Raw genomic sequence first — 17,776 nt, 5'->3', positions numbered from 1 at the left:
CAGTTAGACAGTAGACTGAGCACAGCTGAGAACAGTAAAGCAGAAAACAGGAAAGTCAAATTGTAAAGCTGCAGGCTGTAAAACCAAAACAATTAGCTAAAAGAAGCTATAAATAAATCTCTGTATGGCAGCGGGCATCTGCAGGGTTGGCGATAATTCTCTGTGAGTCGGTCATTATTTTTTGAAGAGAAAGCTAAAAACTTGTCCCTTCACTTTGGTTTTTAACTTGCTTTTCTATCAGTCAATACTGCACTTCTTTAATAGCTGTATTTTACTTGATTTTACCTTTTGCTGTATTCTTTATTGATTTTGTTTAAAAGCACTTTAAGCTGCATTTATTGTATGAAAGGTGCGTTATAAATAAAGTTTTTATTACTATTATTATTAGTAGTAGTAGTCATAGTATTTGTGATACATTTCACAATCAATATAGTACTATATAGTATTAATTAGTGCAGCTTTAAGTATTTTTATCTGTGTAATTTTAACTATTCATTAACTATAGTGTTCTTTTCACACACAGATACTCCTGGTTTATTTTATTCTATTAACAGTAAACTGCAATATGTTTAACTACACAGTCATTTTACTTGTTGATATAAAAAATATTGATTGTGCAACTTAAACCCTTACATACTGTTCGGGATCAAATTTGACCTCAAATTTGAATTTTTACATTTGAGAGTTGTAAAAATACCCTATTCACATTTCTTTCAGCTGTACTTTTCCTAATGTGACCAAAAGTTTACAAAACTGGAAATAAAATACATCTTTTTTTTGTGTGTGCAACTGATTCACATTGTTATATATATATACAAATGTACAAATTTGACCTGTGTTTATTTGATTTAAAAAAAAATCAAAAATCAAAAATCAGCATTCAAATATGTTGTTGTATTCATCATATTCTATGAAATGTCTATTATGAATTAATCAAACTTGTATTAATGACTGATGGCGAATTTATGAATGTGAATTGGTGTAAAGACTAATTATGAGTCAGAATATGAACAGTATGTAAGGGTTAAAGTTGGCATTGGTAGTAATAGCAGAAGCAGCAGTTGGAGGTTAACAGTTACAGTTATGGTGGGCAGTTGTGTCCAGCAGCTTCTAACAACAGCTCACTTCCCCTCAGGCAGCTGGTGTGGATCATGCGACCTGGGTAGCCAACGCTTTGATTGGTGGTGTTAGATGGAGTCTCAGAGGCAGCTCTGAGGGCAGCTGTTGGTATTTGCCACAGTGTTTGACTGAGCTGTGAGCAGGCTCATGTGTCAAGTGACCAGCCATCACAAGGCTGTCATGACCATCAGTCATCTGTGTGTCTCTGCTGCAGCACAGCGCTAAATACTGATGACTGGAGGAAGAAGACAAAGAAGGCATTCACAGTGACTCAGCTGAAAACACATCAGCAAAGGAAATTATATGCCATGACCCAAACAACTTAATATATAGCTTTGCTGTCATGTAAACACCCACTACTGCTTAAGTAGTCATTTTTAAGAAATGCGTGTTACTTTTACTTTATATTTTCACAGTTTTAAAAGCTGTTAACTGAAATTTGGCCTAGTCTTACTTACCCTAAAGTATGTGTGTTTGTGTGTGTGTGTGTGTGTGTGTGTGTGTGTGTGTGTGTGTGTGTGTGTGCGTGTGTGTGTGTGTGTGTGTGTGTGTGTTGCTAGGCAGGGACGAAAGCTGGCAGTGCTGGTCACAAACTCAGTTTCATGGCAGCTCCCTCCTTTAGTCCTCAGTGCGTTGTACAAACACGGCCATAGTAGGAGAACACAAAACAAGCCTCTGTTCAAGCTCCAAGTAAAGCAGTCTGCACCTTCATTTAGATGCTTAATTAAAGGGGCATTCACTCTAAATGTACTGACCCCAAACAGTCTGGGGATGTCAATATATCAAATATCAACTCCAAACTGTTTTTTTTCTATCATTTTTTATCAGCTATGAAAGCATTGTGCTTACAAAGGTACGTATAACTTATTTGGAGGTAAAACCATCAGTAAGCACACCTGATATGTTGTTAATAATCAGTCATTTCATAGGAAAACTGTGCACACAACTACAGTAAGTACATTAGATCATTAGATTTTCACTATTCATCTTCATGTCCTTCTAAATACAACAACTTCCGATCATCTGACTGTCTTTTCTTTTCCCCCGTGATGCAGCAATATTGAGTTGCATTGTTGGAAGTAGAGGATCAAGCGTTTACTCATACTAGAGTATGAAAAATCTGGATATGTCAACCTCTGCTGCTTCCATTTGAAACACTGTCCCTTTAAAAACAGACACTCCTCTTGTCTAACAGTTGTATCATTTAAGTCAAGACAACGAATGATTCACAGTATCATTAGAAGAATATTGAATATGAATTTTTCAAGGTTTTAAAAACTGAGACAGAGGGAAATAAAGATAATAACAATAATGAATATCACTAAAAAAGTTACATAAGCCTGATTACTCACAGTGGACAGGCTTCCTCCACAATGGTCTGGGAGCAGTGCAGTGTGGAAAGTTGGGACCAGGCCCCTCCTAAGGGTCAGAGCATGGCCCAAGGCAGAGACACAACAATAAAGAGAGTCAGTGAGAGAGAGAGGGAGAGAGAGAGGGGAAAGAAGAAAAAGAAACAAAAGAGAAAACAGCCAGAGTAGGACCCAAGCCGCCCTGCTCTTGGCTGCCTGCCAATATGCATACATACACGTACATATATGTATATTTCTATTTTTAACCTTTCTGGTCTTTCTCTCTCCTGCTGTCATTTTTAATCTCTCATTCCATCCTATTATTTATTTATTTCCCTCCTTCTTCCCTCCTCCTGTAGACATTCTCACACTGAGCACACTATCAAACATACATACATATTTTAGTGTTACTCCCACTCACATACACAACTCTACATCTGTACCGATGTAATCATTGTTTTTCTATCACTGCGTCTGCTTTCTTTTCTTCTTTCTCTTCATTTAATTATATCCGTTTGTTCAGTTTGTGCCACTTTTTTTTCTGTTATGTCCCATTTCATTCATTGAGAGTAGTCTGATAAGGCACCGGATGAACAAACAGTGTGAGGCTGTGTATTTGCAGGGATACTCCACACCCTGCTTATCTGTACAAACCACACGCAGCTTCAGCCTGTCATTTATACACATTGATATCAAACACAGCAGAGGGACAAAAACTGATAGAATAAAGTCATGGTGGATGTTTGTCAAACCATGTCTCTGTCTATCCACAGACCTGCTGCAGCTCTCATGTAGTTAGTTGTGACACCTTGTGGTCAATCCTGTACATTACATGTTCATCCAGCTTTAAACATCTGGAGTTACTATCAGAGGTTAAACTATGAGCAACAGGCAATGTCAGTGTTAAAAAAAGGGGAGCTTATATCACACCTGCCAGAGCTGGTTCCATGTTTAAAGAAATCATTATAAATAGTATCTAGTTATCAAGTTTGGTGACTTACTGTGCTACCACGGCTGGATCTACCATACAGGCAATCTGGGCAAGTGCCCAAGGGCCGTTGACCAGAAAGTAACAAAAATAAGACAAAAAAGTACATACTTTTTTTTTTTTTGTCAGGCTCTATAGAACTACGACACAAGTCTAGACCCATTCTCTTGATGTCGATAATTATGGTCATTATCAGAAACCTCGTATGTCCAAAACAAAATATGGATTTACAAGATTTCCACCAAACAGCAGCGTTATCCAATCAGAATACAATAACAGTCATATCACATTGTTCAGTGCTTCTACTTCCCAGCAATACTGCATAGAACAAGAATTCCTAGTAATAGAACTGTGTCAGTGCTTGATGCAGGTGTGATGGTGCTGACTGAAATTGAAACAGTTTATAAGTGTGTAGCCTCTCCTGACAGCCTGCAATTAGAAAATCTGATTCAGTGCGTTTTAAGACTTTCTGATCCCCTGCATTTTACACACCATCAATTCTGTGTTCTATGTGATAGTGAACAGTTTAGTCCCATTTTACTGTGAGTTCTAGTTAAACTGTGATGATTACATATTTCTGAGCCCAGCTGTTTAAATCATTCACAGTGTTGCACTCATGATGTTTTAAGACTAAATACAGATGTTGTGAACAGGAAATATTTCACTCTTGTGGTCGTACAGCTTTACTGTAAGTGAACTTAAATGATGAATGATCTTCCTCCAGAGGAATGTGATCATATTGCAGTGAAGTGCAAGCGTTACGTATTTGAATATTTTAGCATGTATTAATGGTGGGTTGTGGGCAGGTTTGAGTGCAGCTCAGATGGTGTGGAGAGTTGAAGGTGTGGATCTCTGCAGGTCTGAACATGGACTCATCAGCTGTAAAGGAGCAGAGGAGATGGTACAGATGGATGAGAAGTACTGAGGCTCCTCCTCACAGGTGTCTTCACTCAGCGTCAGTTCATTGAGATTGACGCCTTCCAGCTCTGCATACTGAACACCGGAGAAGAGCCTGATCACCGCACGCACCCGGGGAACCTGCAGGATAGTCTCCTTGAAGGTAAGAAGCAGCACCAGGCCCACCAGCAGATAACCTGTGGAGAGAGGAGGGAGATTTGAAATGTTGGGCCAATTATTCAAATGTAATGGGTTTTTTGTTTGTTTTGTTTTTTACAGTGATTGTAATATTAATAAAAAAGCAATTTTGTGTCAATATCATTCCGAATGATGCTGTGAGAGGAAATTTAGAGAATACATAATTAATTGAAGAATATAAAGCAGTGTGATTTCAACTTTAACTTCATTTATATAGCACTTTAAACTCAACCAAAGTGCTTCACATAGAGGGAAAAATTAAAAAACACAATATACTTTTTTTTTTTTTTTTAATTACTACAACATCAGTAATAAAAAAAATACATGGTCATAAAGTACATATTGATGTTGCCACTCTGCAAGCCCCTGATGGGTTTCTCAGCAATTCTCCCTCATCATATTCCTCTGTACTTATTATTACTGTGTATTTATAATTTTTCTATACAAACAAAACGTAAATCACGCATACTTTATAAAATCATCTGGGCATATACACTTGCATTATAAGTTAGTGACATGATTCCACTTACATGTGGTGAGGAGGTTGAGTGTGTCCCTGGCTGCCGGGCTCCAGCTTCTCCCCACAGAGTTTCCTCCCTGACCCACAGTGCTCAGGATGAGGAAGCAGAAGAAGAGAGCGTCCAGGAAGCTCCACTCAGGCTCCACCACACACACCAGCAGGGCGGGGAGGAGGAAGAGGAGGGAGACGAACAGCATTGAGAGGAGGGCGGCGTGGATGACGGTGGCCCGGGTGTAGGGTAGGGCCCAGTGAGTGTGCAGGTGGTGCACGGGAACATAGGTGATGATGGGGAGGAGAAGGTTGGAGAGGAAGGTGAGGAAGAACAGGGTGAGGGGGATCCCAAGGGTGCAGTAGAAGATACAGAAGAGCTTGGCTTCGTCTGATTTAGGAGTGTAAGAGTCAGAACCTGAGGAGGCAGAGAGGAAGAGGTCTGCAGGACGTGGACACACTGAGGATATGAGATATGTCTGCTATGTTTTATATTTTTCTCATTTCAATAAATCGTGTAAGATTGATTATTACTGTATTTATAAATACAGTATATCATAGTCCTCTGTACTGTAGAGCTCCACTGTCACACTGCTGCACCAGGTGACGTGTTCCTCCATCACATGAACACACACACACACACACACTGTAGTGTATTCTGATGCCAGAAATACTCACTAGAAAACCAAATGTGGATTCATCCGCCGCTGAAAATAGTCCCCTATGCACTAAACATTTTCATTTCCTCCTATTCCTGAGGAAAAGTTGGGAAATCCACTTGTTTTCTCTCTGGAGTCAGTTCCTACTAACACATCTAAAGCTCAGTGATTAACATACAGACACACTGTAAACATGTCAAACTGGTTTGTGGTTTAGGAGGAGTTGCATACAGTTACAATCTGCTAGATACAGTCAGTAAACACAGGTGTTGTGTCTTCAGAAGCTACACAGCTCAGATAACACATATTTCCAGCTACTTACTACATAAAAGATTTAAGATATAACATTTTAATCATTATTGTTTTTCTTGATTCTGTCTCATTGTTTGTATATTTCATTGCCTTCGTTTTTAATATGTCCATGTTTTTATGATCTTTTCGAGTTTTATTTGTGTTCTTTGGGTTCCATCGTGTGGTTTCTGGCAAATATTATTTATACTTTATTGACTATATTATTTAGGCTTGTTTTAAGTGTACTGTCTGGTTGCTTTGTGTTGTAGCTTTTACTTTAAAAAATGGTCACAAAAAAAGTTTGAATCTTTTGGAGCACCTATTTCTTTGAAAGGTGATATATTATGTACATTCATTATAATTATTATTTACTGCGGAGAACTAAGGTTACATAGAATATATTATTTGAGGTGAGCACTATATATGTTTTAGTTTTTGTATTTTTACTTCTAATCACTGTACTTTGAAAAAGAAGATTATTTAAAACTCTGAATCTAAATCTTTATCTTGAAACTTTGACCTTAATCTCAACAGTCTGAAACAAAAGCTGGAATTTGACCTAGTTTGTGCTGATTGAGTTTAACAGATAAATAACAGATTATCTCAATTATAGAACAAAATATTGTTAATATTTACTAGTTTTATTCCTATTTTGTATCTTTGTACATGTGTTTTGGACTGTTGGTCATTTAAAGATGTAGTTTTGACTTCTAGGACAGTGTGACTAACATGATCACAATTTGATCAGGTTTCATTTCTAGATAAAACAATAAATCAGTCGGTTTCATTCATTCAGACTTCTCTGCACTGTGTCTCACCCATAGTGGTCAGAGTAACAATCACATAGTAGAGAGATGAGGTGAAGTCATAGTTGCTCTGGTCAGCGTCGGCCTTCAGAACAGAGACGTCGCCGTGGTGAGCAGAGAGAACTTCCTCCAGCAGCTCCGTCAGTCTGCTCTCCTGCACACACGAGTTCTCCTGCAGGAAGACGTCACGCAGCTCCTCCACCTCCGCCCTCAGCTCCTTCTCCACCGGCATCTCCACCGTTGTGAACACCAGACCTCCCAGCGCTAGAAAGAGTGTGTAGCTGAGGAGCAGGAAGGGAAACGCATTGACCTGACAGAGAAGTCCCAGAGAGGACCCGAGCCGGGACATTGTTGCTGCGTTTGTGAGCAGACTGAAACGCGACACTGAGAGCTGAGCACGTTTTAAATATTTAAAAAGGTAGAGCAGAGATACTGGGTCACTCAGCTACAACTGTGAGAGCTTTATTCTTAGAAAACATCAGCTATGTACAACATGTCAAACTTTCTTACACATATACAGCAGAGCTAGATTCTGTTCAGTCCTCTGCAGGTGTTCATGATGATTCCTCCATCTCCATTTTTCTTTCTTTCTTCAGGTGCTTCCAGTGTGTGGGATCCTGTTTATTACCACTGTGCTGATAGAAGACCAGTGCAGATCTATACAGTCAGTGTGGTTCACCTCTCATTATATATTCATCTACAGCACTATTCAACAGTTGAGAAATCCTTTAATCTCAGCTGATTATAATGAGTCAAGTGCTCAGTTGTTTATTTGACTAATGATCAACAGAAAATGGTCAATTTTAATAGTGGAGTTAACATCATATGTCAACAAATAGCATACTGCAGCTTCTCAGATGTGACTATTTGCTTCTTTTCACTGTGTCCTTCACAGAGAAGTCTACATGGTTGGATTTTGGACTGTTTTTTCACAATTTTCTGCACTAAATTATAAAATATAAGTGTAAATAATTGTTTTTGTAGTTCTAAGTGGTATTTTAGAAATAATATTTTATTGCTGAAATGAATCTATGAGGCAGTAGTACGACTAGGTGTGCAGGGGACATACAAATGGAGGCTCAAGACGCAGAAGAGCTATTTGGGATGATGGCAATTTAAACTTCCTATCATAATCATAATCATAATCATCATGGCTCAGTGTGACTACCCCCAAAACAATGGAAAAATGCCATAATGTTAGCAGAGTGGAGAAGTGAATTCACACTCAGTGCATGGACCAGATGATCATATAAAGAAATCTGTCACCAGATGATGTCAGCTCGAGCTGAAATAGCGAGAGTGTGAAATGTGAGAAGTAATGATAGGTGCAGCCCTCCAACACACTGCAGGTAAGAAAACACAAGTACATGACATTGTTACACAAAACACTAAAAACTGTCAAATATACATGAATGATTGTGATCTTACTGGAGTTAGTGGATATACAGCTGCTTTAAACCTGAGTAGCTATTTAGTGACATTGATGTTTCTGTACTTGCAGAGTTTTCTTCCTTCATTTAGAAGGAAACAGTGTGTGGAGATGGTTTCTTCCTTTAATTCAAAACTGGACGTGCTGTGTTTAGTTGCCTCACGAAAACTAATGTCCTCACTTTGTTGGGATAATGGGAGCACACACTACTGTCTGCCACAGTGTCTGTAATATATATATATATTTACACAAAGGCATTAAATAATTATACTCCAAATCTAAGTAAAAAGACAAAATCCTTGCAGTATATTTACAGTCTAAGCTGAATAAATGAATATTTGGCTGTAAATGTGTGTAACAGTGAAAGTCTACTGTATGTGTGTGTGTGTGTGTGTGTGTGTGTGTGTGTGTGTGTGTGTGTGTGTAGTCTCAAGCCCACCAGTTCCTGAGTCTTTTCTATAGAGGGAGGTGGAGGGAGTAGTGGGAACAGGCCCAGCGGCGTACAGGTTTGCCCACCCTGCCGATGACGGGTAGTTTGTGGGCGTAGGCGCGTGGTGGGATGGCAGGGAGAGGCGGAGTCGGGGCAAAAGTGGTCTGGAAGGGGCGGCGGCCTTGGCAGCGGCGGCCCATTTGCCTCCCGCCGATGAGGAAGGTGACCGACGTGGAACCGGTTTGAGGAGAGGTGAAGCGAGCTTTGGGGAAAACGTCACGGGACAGACCGGCGGAGCGCTGGCCTGAACGCGACGAGGAGGATCTGGAGCGCTGCACGGAGGAGGAAGAGGAGCGAGCCAGAGACCTGATGGAGAAGAGAAAGTCAGTGATGCTTCAAATATGAACCTGCTTTAGTTTTTAAGAAGAAAACAGCAGACAGCTCCTGGTCTACCTTCCTGATCCTGTAGCTGCCAGACTGGGTGGAGGCGGGTCAGTGCGAGGACTCCCATCCTGCCTCGGGCTGATGTTGAGGTTAGCAGTCAGCTGTGGCATCTTACGAGTGGTGTCAGGGTTGGAGGCGGATCCGGCCGGTTCCTTCCTGGTGTCGCTGAGCTGTGACAGGGTGCAGGGAGGGTAGCTGCCTAAACCGGGTCCTGTACTAAACCTGACAGCCAGACTGTCCCCAAAGAAGGAGTACAGCTCACAGTACATGGCGGGGAGAGGGACGGGGGTCCACTCCTCCCACGGGCAGCCAGCCCCGCCCGCCTGAAGGTGGCTGGCGATTCCCAGAGCGGCTTCTGACAGAGGCTCTGGAGGAGGGCTGAGGCCGGGCGAGCTCACCCTGTAACCCATAGCACCCGCTGCAGAGCCGGGCGGACCGCTGGAGCCCCCCTCTGCCTGCTGTGACAGAGACAGAGCCTTCATCTTCAGCAGGCGCTCCACCGCCACCTGCAGGACACACAGCACAGTGCACACTCTTTACTCTACAGCTCACTGGACTCAAAAGACCAAATTAGCATGAAATGTGCTCTGAATATTCATGATTCTAAACTTTACTCCACTGACACCCTGAACACACGATGCCTTCAGAATGAGGCTCAATCGTGAGTTTAAAATCCAATCAATATTTAATCAATCTCTTTCCTCAAACATCATCACTAGCAGCAGCTTCTCATCTTTAGCTGCACTTACTGCTGCTTTCACTGCTTTATATACATATGACAGCAGCGGGTCAGATCAGCTGTTTATAATTCATGTTAATCCCCTTTAGTTTGGCCAGAATGAGAGTTTGTGTGTCTGGACTCAAAGATCATTTGTGAGAGAAGAGGCTCCACTTGGTAACGCCAAGTAGTTTCAACAGAGTGAGACGTCTTCTTTAGAAAAGCCATCAGCTGATCACATTCTGCAGTTATATTACGTTCATATATGTAACTTCATCTAATCATCTGTCTCTAATCGTTTAGAAGCATGTTTGGATGAAGCATGCGGAGCTTATGAACCATCAGATCATTTATCATGCTGCATCTGTGTCTCATATACTGTTTATCTACACACCATAGCAGCAGGAGTTCAATGTGTCAGCTCTACTGGATCAACACAACTTGATAAGGACATTCCTTTTATTTTTTAATCAGTCTTATACCAATATTTTCTCCGATGACTGCTCTAGTATTTTAGTATTATACTTCTAATAGAAACCATCAAATATTCCTTCAGTTAAGTTCAAGTTCTTCACATTTTTATCATGCATCCAGATTTATTTCTCTCTATTTTATTCATTTATATTAGTCTGTTTTTACTGCATCACATCTCCTCTTAGTTGTTTTATTATATCCATTTTCCTTTTTAATACCCCACCTTACACTTTTGGTTTTATTCACTTTATTTTATGGTGACTATATTTTATTATTCATTCATTATATTTTATGAATCTTTTATTTTATTTGTCTATTGTGAATTTGTACATTTTTATTTTACCTCTGGTTTTTCCTCACTTCCTGTTTTTATTGAGTCGTAGTTAAAAACGTTTTTATTTTTATGTAAAGCATTGTGTGTTATATCACTATATATTAACAGTGCTTTACAAATAAAGTGTGATTGATTGATGTGCATGAGGAGTGACACTTAAATAAGATGGAGTGGGATAATAAACAAACTAAGATCTACATTATTCATCACTGCTAAACATCATGACAGTAACTATCAGTAACAATGTTGCCATGATACTGCAGCTGATCAATGTATGAAAGGTGTGTGTGTGTGTAGCACTGACCAGGATGGCTCCATACACTTTGTGTCCATCTGCTTTGACCTGAGCGTTGGAAACAGAGTAATCATCCAGCACAGCCTGCAGGTTGGCCCAGTATGCAGGAAGGTGAGGGAACAGCACTCTCTCAACAGCCTGAAGTGTCGGAACATATACAGTAAGTGATGCTCACAGAAAGAAAGTCAATCCTTAATGAAGATACAGTAATAACAATAATAATAATACATTTTATTTATAGTGAAAACAATGAATATGTGAGGATAGAGTTATCTGATAAGATGAATGTATTTCCAGGTAATGAACGTACCTTCCATCCCAGAGCATGTAGACCCACCACAGCTCCATAGTGGGAGCACAGAGGTCTGACAGGGTCTGATAGAACCTTCTGCAGGGACAGCAGGATCTGGTGGTACAGACCACTCACCAGATCTCCATGAGTCCTAAACAGGACAAGAGTGCTGTTGTTAAATACTGCAGCTGATAAACAGAAGGCACAATGATGCTATGTTACAAACACTCAATTTAAACTATAAATTCATTCAGATTAAGTCAAATTAAATATCATGTACTGACATGCTGCCAGTTTACAGATGTGCAGATGTGAGACTCAATGTAAATTTAACCCTTACATACTGTTCGGGGTCAAATTTGACCCATTTTTACATTTAAGAGCTGTATAAACACCATATACACATTTCTTTTAGCTGGACATGGAAAATAAAATGCATCTTTATTTTTATTATTGGGCAGCTAAATGTATAAATTTGACCTGTGTTTATGGAAAATAAATCAATCAATCAAAAATCACCACGTTATTCATCATTCTATAAAATGTTCTCCTGCACCATAAAATAGTGATCGTGAATGTTTTTTATAAAAATGAATCAAACATTTATCAATGACTGATGGGGAATTTATGAATGTGAATTGGTGTAGAGACTAATTATGAGTCAGAATATGACCTGTATGTGAGGGTTATAATTATGAATCAGCCAATGAGTCTTATTCACCTCAGATATAATTACACTTTAATGAATATCAACTGTTAAACAATGAGAAGACATTAAGTGTGAAGTAAGATTAAACAGTGATGTAACATCCTGATTAGTTCCAGTGTCCTATGAAGGCTGGAATGTAACTTTTCCCCCTGAGAAGACTAGATTTCTGATTGAAAACAGTGACTCTCTGTCATCATTGAATATGTATGTGCTGTCAAATATCAGTAATGTGCTCATTTAATCCTAAAGTGTTTATTGTTAAACCCTGTCTGCATTAGTGACTGTGTTGTCAGTTAGATTCCACACTCACCAGAAGATGTGGCTGAGTAACAGGGCAGCGTAGTCTCTGAGGGTCCAGTGGTCATTGAGTGGGTTGATGGAGGCGGCCAGCGGCTCCAGGATGCAGTACATGACACTGGAGACCAGGCTGCGCACGTATGAGCCCAGGTACAGGTAGGGGTTCTGGACCAGGCTCTTCACCATGTGGAGGAGCCTGTTGAGCTGCTCCAGGTCGTGACTGACTGACTTCACCTGGACACAAACACACATCAGACATGCATCATTATATTGTCAGTGTTCTTGTGTTTGTGTGTGTGTGTGTGTGTGTGTGTGGTGATGTTTTAATGAACTGTCAGATCGACCACAGACCATTTTTTTTACAATTTTTCTGAACGAGTTATATTCTATTCATCTTAATTTCATTTAAGTGAAAATCCACAATTAAAGAAGGCTGAATTTTAAATTTAAAGCACAATATTTGCACATTTTACATATTAAAACAATACATGTGAAATGTTGTGCAGTCACAGTATTGATTTGCTGTGTAAAGCAGTGATGAACGTACCCCACTGATGACGTAGACAAAGTACGGCAGTAGGGCGGCGATTTTGGAGTTGGACTGCAGGTCCAGCAGAGCCACCTGAGACACACAGGAGAGATGTTAGAGCTAACACACACACACACACACACACACACACACACACACACCGTCCAGACATGATGACACACAGCACAGCACACTGGCCTGTATGCAGCATGCAGGTTACCTTCATGAGGTGGGGGTCTTCTCCTAGGATGGCCCGTGTGATCTGCTGGTAGTACTTCAACAAGTCTTCTGACAGCGACTGCACTGCTGTAGGAACTGACACAAGTCAACAGTCAGCTCAGGCAGAAGTCTGCTTTATAACAGCTGTCATTCATTTCAGCATTATTCATTTTTTATCATTTAAATTTAGGCATTATTACATCTTTGGATACAATAAAGGAGATGCACAGTGAAATTAGGGCTGTAACTAATGATTATTTTCATTATCCATTAATTGGTTGATTATTCTCTCAATTCATTGATTAGTCATTTGGTGTATAAAATGTGTGAAATTGTGACAGATGTTGAACAGTGTTGTTGTTGATGTTGACTGGATTCGACTAGATATGCTTTGGATTTTCTGACCTTTTAAACAAGCAGCATCAGACATAACATACCTCAGCTTGAGAAGCAAATATCCCTTTTAACTTGAGATCAACTATTTATTATTATTTATTATTACTCATGTTCTAGAATTTTTTATAGGTTTTACTTGAATGTTTTATGTAGCGTATTTACTTTAATTTTATTGTATTTTTTTCTATCATGTTATTGTGTTCACTGTTTGTATTTTTGGTCCTGTCACTGTGTCTGTCATGTATGTTGTTTATGTGCAGCTGTATTCTGCACTTTTAGCCCAAATACAAACTTCCTTCAGGACACTAAAGTGTATCTTATCTTGCCTCTGGTAGGCCTGTGGGGCATTTATGAGTGGGTCTTCTTTTAGTTGCGTAAGCATAAATCAGTGGTTTGACACTATTCCACTGATCTACAGGTGGCTGTAATGTGCTGAGAGACACAGCAATGTGCCAGCAAATGCAGAGAAGACTACAGGCTAGTATACCTGGATGTAAACCATGCAGGGTGTAAAATACTTTGAACAAATCAGCTTTGGAAATATAATATGATGACAGAAATGCATTCATAGCCTTTGAAAGACTTCAATACTGATTTTTAAGTCTATAGTTTAGTTTAGTCTATATCATGTTAATGCAAGTCATGGTAAAATACTGTTGCTGTGATACTCTTTAAGATTTAACACTCCCTAACTGAAATATTTGTGTTGGAGTGAAGCTATTCCTGAACTCCTGAGGTGAACTGGTCACATATCAGTTATATATTATCTGATAGAAGAAGCAGATTCAGATCTAGTGACATTCAGACAATCAGTGCTGTCCTCATGTTGAGCTTGTTAATCACAGCATGGGCAGAGTCTCACCTGCTCCCTGAGGCTCCAGGTTACCTTTTCCATCCAGGTACGACACATTCACTGACAGGACAAGAAAACAGGAGAAATCATGAGTGAAAGATGCTTTTTTATTCAACCTGAAACATGGACACTGAGCATCATCTGTGTTTGTGACAGTGAGGCGGATCATACCTCGCACCATGGTCTCAGCACAGCCTTTAGGAATGTTGGTGGCCAGAGCCAACTCAACCAGGTTGATGTCCCGCTCCTCAGTGAAGAACAGCTCGCCTTCTTTCACGGAGCGGAAAGGCAGAGCATCTTGAGCTCCATAACCACATATGGCCTGGTGAACACACAGAGATAAAGACATGACTTCTGACAGGTAGAGAACACTGATATGAGCTTAAGAGGAGAATTTAAAGTCATAAATTGTCACCTCTACGTTGCTCCACCGCAGAGCTCTGTTGAAACCCTCCACTGTCAGCTTCCTCCTCTTAGCATGTCTCATGAACTGAGAGCTGCTCTGTGGGGTTCCAAAATAAAACACACACACAGACACACAGACACACAGACACACAGACACACAGACACACACACACACACACACACACACACACACACACACACAATCAATACTGCAGATCTGCATGAATAACTTGCTACAAAACTTCTACTAAACTTACACTACTTATTTGCACCTCATGCTGGTACATATCTATCTTTAAAGTATGGAACAAGGTGACTGTTGATACATTGTATTGCTCAAAGATAGATTTTGGTAAGTGTGTCACTGTAAAGTTTGAACCAGGCAGCACTGACCTGTGTTGCCTCCCTGAGCCGGTAACACACGTCCTCGGCCAGCAGAGCGGCAACATCGTCGCCGAGCTCGACGCCTGCACTCTCGGCCATGAGTTTAACGGACTCCCGGGAAATTTCGGCGAAGCGGCGCTCCTCCCGGTCCGCCATGATCACGGCGACTACTTCAGAAACAGCCAAGAAAGCAGATGATTAAAACCACAATTTTATTATCATTACTTGATGCATGGTAATTCAAATATATCCCGAATTTACTGAAAGCCATATTCAAATAGTTAAACGAATTGACTTGTGATGTAGCCGTTATGTATTAGTGATAATAAGACAGTTATTATTTAAGTAACACATTTTTCAGTGGGCTTTGGTGGATTAGCTACCAGGTGCCGGCGTGCTAACAAAATGAATTCTAGGTTCTCTCCAGCTGGAGCAAACAATTCAAAAATAACTATAGTTATAATTTAAGTGGTTATGACATTAGTAAACTAGCATTGTCTGCTGTAGACATGTCTATTAATTATTGCTAGAGAAGAGTATTAGTTCTATAGTGTGAAGCAACTAAATCATAGACTGAACCATTGTATTTCGCTAGCTACAATTACCCAAAGTGAAGAGCTAATAGCTAGCCTGATAAAAAAGAATAAAAGAAAGAAAGAAAAACATACTGTTAATGTAAAACGATACATTACCGTCTTAGCTAAATGGGCTGAGGGTTGAATATCATTCCAGTCAGGAGGAAAGTAAACATGAATGCAGCTGCTCATAAAGCACACTAACACTGTCACGTTAGCAAGCACAGGAAGTGACGGAATTCGTCTACAACCTTCAAAATAAGGCGACACTGGTGAGCCGTTCCGTTTTTGGTTTATTTGTTTATTTGTTTGTTTTTCATTGACCGTTTGTTGAAAATAAAACGTAGTAAACGTGAATTTGTTTTCAGAAATATCATTAATCAAGGGACATAGTTTGATTTGAGACGCGCTACATCCGGTGGCGTTCTTTCTTTTTTTCTCCCTTTTTTTCTTCCCCCCAAGAATTCTTTATTCTTTGTTGGACAGAACATACAACAGAAAAAAAAGAGAATATACAAACAACCAGACATTCCAGTTCATAAATAAATTATTAAAGAAGGAAGTGTAAATAGACAAATAAAACGGTTTCAATATAAAATAATATAAATAAAGAATAAAAAAGTAAATAAATAAAAATGGTGTAAGTGACAGACATCTTCAATTAAAACATTTTGAATAGAATTCAATGGCATATATATATATATATACATATACATATATGTTATATATTTTAGTTGTGGCGTTCTTTGACGTCCTCTGGGCTACATGATGACGCAATGACGTAGTAGGTCGAGGGGAGACACTGATTGGTTGAACAGCAGTCACAACCTCCCAAAAGAAAAAAAGAAAAATAGGCTACTTGACCTGTTTGATCTGTGCTGATGCTTCTATTGATAGAATGAAACCCAATAAAAAATGTCCCTCACGTCTCATAAAGGGCAGTTACACCATTTTTAAAAAGTCGTTATTAATATATTTAAATTCCTAAATGAATAATTATGTTTTTCTTGCTGTAAATCCACAGTCCTCCTTCTGTGTAAACATGTATTTAAAAGTTGATCTGAAGCTAATATGAAGCTTCAGCTATACGACTATACTTCCACCACAGCTCAACAGGGAAACACTAGGAGGGAATTTGATGCTAAAAAGACTGTAAATGTGTCAGATATCACTTGATATGACTAACTCACACTGATGAAGCTCAATAGAAGCTGATCATCTACTTTTAAATGACTGTGTGGACACACTGGATTTTGTCCTCCATCACTTCCATTGAAAGCTCATTTGAAGATCTTTTAGTCAGTAAGAGCAGGAGGAATGATTACAGCACAGCTCAACAGAGAAACAGTCCAAGGAAACATAGGGAGGCCTTTTAGATTACATCCCTACTCATTATACACCTGTTTAATATATGCCAAAAGAATACAAAGAAGAAAAAAAAGTGTCTTTGTATTCTTACATAAAAATCCTATCATGTTTTCTTCCTGTAAAACAAACTGCTTATGTAGACTTGAACCAACTAATACCATGACATCCAATCTTCAACTAGTGGAACAGATCTAAGATTAGACTCTGGTCAGTATGAACAGGAAACATGATTGAAACAAGCTAAATTTGTTTCAATGTACGCTTTACGAATGCCTTATTGTTTTTAGACTGACTTGAAAAACTGAACTATTAAATCTGCCAGCAGATGTTGGAACCTGGCTGCAGAGATTCATTCCCATTCAGACAACGTTAGTGATACAGTCTGGCTGGTGTTAGATGGAGTTCATCAAGTTCTTCCACAGAAGAGAAGAGTGTTTATAGAGCTGCTTTGTCATGTTGAAACCAGGACAAACAGTTACCATAAAACTGGAACACCATTGCCTAAATGTGTTTTGGCAGTAAGATTTCACTTTTATTTTAACTAAAGGGCTTCAACTAAATATGAACCTGTGGCAGTGTTTTCTGGTAAATTCACTCTATAAAGTAGGTGCTGGTCTTGGCAGTGGCACATGTTAAGGGAAATGGGCCACACTCTGCTCCAAAGATTATATAACTAACATTTCAACCACATTGTATAATAGTCATTGGAGCTTAGTGTGCACTTGTCTTCACCCTCATGAAAAATGTATTGCCATGACCTCAATAGCAACTGGATTCAGTCAGAAAAACAAAAGTTCTGTAATCATACTT

The 17,776-nt window shown here is 39.5% G+C and overlaps 2 protein-coding genes across 7 annotated transcripts; both read right to left on the bottom strand.

The window, feature by feature from the left end:
* Positions 1-4,275: 4,275 nt before the first annotated feature.
* On the bottom strand, positions 4,276-7,164 carry kcnk7 (potassium channel, subfamily K, member 7). Its single transcript, XM_062444521.1, has 3 exons — positions 6,828-7,164; positions 5,082-5,501; positions 4,276-4,550 (listed from the first exon to the last, which is right to left on the bottom strand). The coding sequence occupies exons 1-3, from the start codon at positions 7,162-7,164 to the stop codon at positions 4,276-4,278; spliced, it is 1,032 nt and encodes a 343-aa protein (XP_062300505.1).
* A 117-nt stretch (positions 7,165-7,281) lies between these two features.
* Positions 7,282-15,805, bottom strand: taf6l (TAF6-like RNA polymerase II, p300/CBP-associated factor (PCAF)-associated factor). Of its 6 annotated transcripts, XM_062444697.1 has the most exons (13): positions 15,716-15,803; positions 15,033-15,193; positions 14,650-14,736; positions 14,406-14,556; positions 14,244-14,294; positions 12,987-13,081; positions 12,785-12,859; positions 12,251-12,471; positions 11,250-11,382; positions 10,949-11,077; positions 9,128-9,624; positions 8,684-9,040; positions 7,282-8,158 (listed from the first exon to the last, which is right to left on the bottom strand). In XM_062444697.1, the coding sequence occupies exons 2-12, from the start codon at positions 15,177-15,179 to the stop codon at positions 8,701-8,703; spliced, it is 1,926 nt and encodes a 641-aa protein (XP_062300681.1). In that variant the 5' UTR covers positions 15,180-15,193; positions 15,716-15,803; the 3' UTR covers positions 7,282-8,158; positions 8,684-8,700. The 6 variants fall into 6 exon arrangements, with proteins under 6 accessions (XP_062300681.1, XP_062300680.1, XP_062300684.1 ...); XM_062444696.1 differs by having other exon boundaries at positions 7,282-9,040; positions 15,033-15,190; positions 15,716-15,805; XM_062444700.1 differs by having other exon boundaries at positions 7,282-9,040; positions 14,650-14,731; positions 15,033-15,190; positions 15,716-15,805.
* Between the last annotated feature and the right edge of the window lie 1,971 nt (positions 15,806-17,776).

The sequence above is a fragment of the Scomber scombrus genome, chromosome 23 (assembly GCF_963691925.1).
Source record: "Scomber scombrus chromosome 23, fScoSco1.1, whole genome shotgun sequence".
Taxonomy (NCBI): domain Eukaryota; kingdom Metazoa; phylum Chordata; class Actinopteri; order Scombriformes; family Scombridae; genus Scomber; species Scomber scombrus.
Note: the sequence above shows the minus strand (reverse complement) of the source record. Positions and strands in the feature narration are given on the sequence as shown.